Raw genomic sequence first — 6,000 nt, 5'->3', positions numbered from 1 at the left:
GGTTGAGATTTTCTTAAGAATTGGGTGACATCATGTTGCTACTTCACTCCATCAAATGATTGTCTATTGGGAATTAGGTTTTTGGCCAAAACCAATGCAAAGATGTAGAAAATGTAATAAAGTCAAAAATACAGAAAATATGGACTGAAATGCGGAAAAGCATGTATAGTACTGATGGACGTCAGAGCAGCAGCACACAGCAAAAGCAGGAGGTAGTCTTCATGTCAAGAATTTTGATATCAAAAGAGCAAGGCAGTCATATGTCTCTGACATAATCAATAAAAACAAAATTACTCCCCAGACCTGTTTGCATGTTCTCCCCATGTGTGCAAGAGTTCTCCCGGGGTACACCAGCTTCCTCCCACAGTCCTAAAACATGACTGGTTAATTGGTCTCTCTAAATTGGGATGAGTGTGTGTGTGTGCATGGTTGTTTGTCCTGTGAGTTTCTGTGTTTCCCTGTGATGGACTGGTGACCTGTCCAGGGTGTACCTTGTGCCTCGTCGAATGAGCTGAAGATAGGCACCAGTCCAACTGTGACCCTGCAAGGACAGGCAGGTATAGACAATTAATAGAGACATAGTGTTTTCAGACTGACATTACGTTTAAGAAATATTTCAAGAAAGGGCGGTCCCTAAATTATTAAAAGGCTAATTTTTTTGTCAAAGTAATACACTTCCCTTATTTCAATAAAAGTACCTTTCTGGTTCTTTCACTGTTTTATTACACCTACAGAGGTTGGACAATGAAACTGAAACACCTGGTTTTAGACCACAATAATTTATTAGTATGGTGTAGGGCCTCCTTTTGCGGCCAATACAGCGTCAATTCATCTTGGGAATGACATATACAAGTCCTGCACAGTGGTCAGAGGGATTTTAAGCCATTCTTCTTGCAGGATAGTGGCCAGGTCACTACGTGATACTGGTGGAGGAAAACGTTTCCTGACTCGCTCCTCCAAAACACCCCAAAGTGGCTCAATAATATTTAGATCTGGTGACTGTGCAGGCCATGGGAGATGTTCAACTTCACTTTCATGTTCATCAAACCAATCTTTCACCAGTCTTGCTGTGTGTATTGGTGCATTGTCATCCTGATACACGGCACCGCCTTCAGGATACAATGTTTGAACCATTGGATATACATGGTCCTCAAGAATGGTTCGGTAGTCCTTGGCAGTGATCTAGCACAAGTATTGGGCCAAGGGAATGCCATGATATGGCAGCCCAAACCATCACTGATCCACCCCCATGCTATCTGGGTGGTACGCTTCTTTGGGGCTTCTCCACACCGTACCTCTCCCGGATGTGGGGAAAACAGTAAAGGTGGACTCATCAGAGAACAATACATGTTTCACATTGTCCACAGCCCAAGATTTGCGCTCCTTGCACCATTGAAACCGACGTTTGGCATTGGCATGAGTGACCAAAGGTTTGGCTATAGCAGCCCGGCCGTGTATATTGACCCTGTGGAGCTCCCAACGGACAGTTCTGGTGGAAACAGGAGAGTTGAGGTGCACATTTAATTCTGCCGTGATTTGGGCAGCCGTGGTTTGATGTTTTTTGGATACAATCCGGGTTAGCACCCGAACATCCCTTTCAGACAGCCTCCTCTTGCGTCCACAGTTAATCCTGTTGGATGTGGTTCGTCCTTCTTGGTGGTATGCTGACATTACCCTGGATACCGTGGCTCTTGATACATCACAAAGACTTGCTGTCTTGGTTACAGATGCGCCAGCAAGACGTGCACCAACAATTTGTCCTCTTTTGAACTCTGGTATGTCACCCATAATGTTGTGTGCATTTCAATATTTTGAGCAAAACTGTGCTCTTACCCTGCTAATTGAACCTTCACACTCTGCTCTTACTGGTGCAATGTGCAATCAATGCAGACTGGCTACCAGGCTGGTCCAATTTAGCCATGAAATCTCCCACACTAAAATGACAGGTGTTTCAGTTTCATTGTCCAACCCCTGTACATGTTAGGGTAAAGATTTGACTGAATTAGATGTCTTTTATCTTTATTTATTTCTGTAAAAAATGATAAATATCCGGTGTTTTTCCAGAAAGGGTGTTTTAACCCATATTTAAGCTTTGGTAGCAACTTCCTTCAGGTCTATTTCTTTTAACTAGCATTCTTATCTTACATTAATCATGTTACCTCCGTGTGCACACACCCTAACTACACACTCGGCCACACTCTCATCTTGGACTTTAACCTATCATGGTGAAATTTGAAGCTGCACTGCATCTCCCCTTCCGTCCTTTGAAACCTGCCCATATGACTTCTAGCTTCACAGTTCCAAAAGGTAGGGTGCTTTATTCTGTGTTTTCCATTTGATTTGCGCTTGTAATGTTTTCAGCGTGTTCATTTCTTTTATTTCAGCAATTTTACACTGTATTAATAAGGTTAATGAGGAAGAGACCCTTGTCATCAGATTTCAAGACACTGGAAAGTGTTTTCCTTCTCTTTATTTGTTGTTAATTTAGTTTTCTTTTCTCATCAGGGCTTGATGCACCCTATAAATGTTGTTTCAGTATGTTTTAATGAGCTAAATTAAGCTAATATATTTTACCTTATTTGTTGCTTTAATTTTAGTTGTTAGGTTGTCTAGTTTATCATTTTATGAGACTTGGACTATGAACCTATTGCCTCTGTCAGCTCTTATGGCTTAGTAACGTGATCTTTGTTGACAGCATTCACTAATATCATTTGACGGGTTATATATACATTCTCAAAATTTACTTCTATTTAATAACAGTGCTTTGTTAATTTAAATATGTTATTTTATTTTATATGTATTTTGGGTCTAGTAGAAATGGTGGCACAATGCTCTTGGTTCGGTTTTATTTTACAGGCCATTGATAATCTAAATATGAATTATACACACCTAATTTCAAATGATTAAGAAAAGGTGTTTCCAACTATAAGGGCAAATAAGAAAATTTGCTTGATTTGGGCCATTACTTTTCTTCTGTCCCTACTGAGCTTTATTTAAATTTGACAACAATATGCAATGTCTGTGCATTTGCTGCATCTTCACTGGTTATGCTGTTCTTAAATACTGGTGTTTTAAAAAAAAAAAAAAGGAGTACACTTAAAAATCCTCTGTCAGACAAGTTACACATTCCCAGTTTACCTTTTCTTCTCATGACCTTCACGGCTCTGTAACCATCTCCTGGGTGAGAGAAAAGAGATGTAACAGCATCAGGTCAAGCCTTCATTTTTTTGTCAACACTTTTAGTTGATTGCCAAGGCATGCATTGTCACATTGTTGTGATTGCTGTTTTAAACATAAAAAAGAAATTACATGATTAAAACCTGACAGAATCTGTTTTTGTGATTTGTCTGGTAAAACACAGTTTTGGTTTGGGAGAGATTTGACTTTTAAATAGTTACCTCAGAAACATCAAAGCAAGCTTAGGCTGTCTTTGTGTTTTTAGAGAACTGTTGTTAAGCATTATATATGATAATTGTTTCTTCGTCAGCAGGAGCCCACACCCATGTTTAATCTGTTGTGGATTTATTGTAAAGCCATACAAATATTGAATCATGCGTCAAATACTTGTATCCAACATTAATAGCAATAAATACAATCTGCTTGAATGCATTGGAAAAGGAAACATACTGTAAATTCTGGATAAAACCAATATTGGATATTTGCTGGTCATATCATAATCTGGTTGTGCTTAGCTATCCTGACACCTAGTGAATTGTTCTTTCTGTGACTCATTAAACTCCTAATAAAACGACGACATTGCTGGACTCTTGGAACGGTGTGGCTTGTTGCGTGGGAGGGGCTATAGCATTGTAGCTGTACATAAGTATATAAAAGGACGCGTTTCTAAGAATAGGTATGATGGAAGACACTGCTAGGACAGTGATAGAGGACAAAGGCCGCTAAAAGTACAATAACAATGTGAAACTCACCTAAGGAACCAACACCAGGTTAGCAGCAAGTTTAAGATGAAGAAAATGAAAAACGAAACAAGATTTGAGATTACAAATTACGGATTCTTGTTTGTTAATTTCAGGAATTTCACAAGAAGAACAAAGTTAAAACAGGCAGAAAGACCAAGCTCATCTCGACAGGGATGGTAAGAGAATAACCCGAATAAATAATCTCTCTGCCGTACTAATTTCTTTTCTAAGCTTTTTACTTCTGACTTTGATAACTCTATATAATATTTTGCTTAGGACATAGGGATGTTAGAGATCCCTGCTGAGCTTTCCGCCAGACTGCGCAGTGCAGCAGGTAAGTTTTGAAAAAAGCTAATTGAAAACAGATTTTAAAGTTTTTCCCCTGCTTACTCAGTTTGCTAAGATTCTTTTTCCTTTAAATTTTAAATGTTCCCTCTAATTGATGATGTTAGTAAAACCTGAACAACAAGTAGATTGTTTGGTATTATTATGTTTGCTATTTTATCTACAGTTACCTTCATCAGAGCATTAATGAATTTATTAAAAGAATATGATTAAATGCAACTTTTGTGTTGTGTTTAGCAGTACATCTGAAACTATTTAATGTACTGGTGTACTGAAGTAGCCTGTTTGATAATAGCTGCATTTGTAAAGCACTTATTTGTATCATCCAGACGTAATATGCCAAAACTCTGCGACCTATTGATTTGATTCATAAACTTGAATAGTGGTTTGCTGGTAGTACATGTCTTTGTTCACCTTCTGGCATTTTATACTGAGGGCTTATATTAAGAAGTCACACAGTTTGTTAGATTCAGTTTCCAATTATTCCTTTTTGAGATTTTGCTGCCTCTGTGGCACAACTTTTTTCTGAATTCATCTACTTAGGCTTCTGTCGGTAACGCAGCTGCCATAGATTTGTTTCAATGGAGGTTAACAATGAACCGTGAATTTAAAAAATCAGTAAGGGTGCAGTAAGTCCAGGGAGTTGAAATGAATATTAAAGGAATCTGGTGAATTCAGTATGTAGCCTAAAATGCAGTTCAAACCTTATACAGGGAAACAAACCAAATATGATAACAATATGCGATATCTGTGTATTTTCTGCATCTTCACAGGTTAACTATTAATAAATACTGGTGTGATAAATAAATGGAGTACATTTAAAAAACCTCTGTCAGATATCTATAATGATCCCACTTTTCATCTTATAGCCTTCACTGCTCTGTGAGTACCTTTTAAGTGAGAGAAAAGAGGTAAAAGCATTAGGTCAACTTTAAGCCCCCCATTGTTTGTCAAAATTTTTAGTTGACCCCCAAGACATTTATCAAAGATATAGATGACAACTTAAAATTGTGATCTGAAAGAGGCTAAATAATGTTTAAAAAGCTGCTGGTTTATATTTTATTGGGTGCTGTATTTTCACATTGTTGTGACTCCCGAAACTTGTGATTAGTTTAGTTAGACCTAAAAAGAAATTATATGATGGCTCTCAGTAACTGATAGCAATCTGTTGCAGCTGGAGGCTCTTGTTAACTGCCAATTTGCCCATGCATGATAGACTGGTTTGGTTCACATGGCACACGTCAAAGCTAGGTGCAGAATATGCTTCAATGGGCCTGTGAGTGTGGGCAGCATTGGCCTGCCTTCTCTAGTTTAACCTTATGTCTGTCTCAGGATTTTTTCCTGTTACTCCAGATTTTCCAGTTTGGGCCAATCCCATTACATTCAGTTGTTGGAGGGTTTCTTTTTGCATAACAAAAAAGCTTGTAGTTATGCTGTTTTTGTCCACCAGGGGGCCAGCATGGATCACAGATTACAGAATTTGCACCTCCACAGGTGAAGGCACAACATAGACTCACCCTTCCTAGGGACATTGATAGATTTCCATTCTCTCGCTTTGCCAAGTCTACATTAAAGGTTTGTCTCCACTAATTACACTGATAAAATTTTTACTCCCTCTTTTCCTTGCCTTTCTACTTGCATACTATGTAACAAAATTGAACCTAAATTTTTCACAATACTTCTTAAACCCATATGGATTAGAAATAATAGGTCAGAATGTTTGAATGTTATGTTT

At 38.3% G+C, this 6,000-nt stretch overlaps 1 protein-coding gene across 2 annotated transcripts in view; it reads left to right on the top strand.

The window, feature by feature from the left end:
• The first annotated feature begins 2,008 nt into the window (after positions 1-2,008).
• The window catches only part of myo15b (myosin XVB), a 63,236-nt gene continuing 59,244 nt past the window's right edge, over positions 2,009-6,000 (top strand). Inside the window, exons 1-4 of one of the 2 annotated variants that reach the window (XM_047376952.1) lie at positions 2,009-2,307; positions 4,034-4,096; positions 4,197-4,254; positions 5,716-5,840. In XM_047376952.1, the coding sequence (XP_047232908.1) occupies positions 4,094-4,096; positions 4,197-4,254; positions 5,716-5,840 (186 nt within the window). In that variant the 5' untranslated portion in view covers positions 2,009-2,307; positions 4,034-4,093. Of the gene's footprint in view, positions 2,308-3,883; positions 3,948-4,033; positions 4,097-4,196; positions 4,255-5,715; positions 5,841-6,000 lie in introns of those variants that run through there. The other variant, XM_047376953.1, reaches the window with a different exon arrangement.

Source organism: Girardinichthys multiradiatus, chromosome 10 (assembly GCF_021462225.1).
Source record: "Girardinichthys multiradiatus isolate DD_20200921_A chromosome 10, DD_fGirMul_XY1, whole genome shotgun sequence".
Lineage (NCBI taxonomy): Eukaryota > Metazoa > Chordata > Actinopteri > Cyprinodontiformes > Goodeidae > Girardinichthys > Girardinichthys multiradiatus.
The sequence above is the reverse complement of the archived record's forward strand: the minus strand, read 5'-3'. Positions and strand labels throughout refer to the sequence as shown.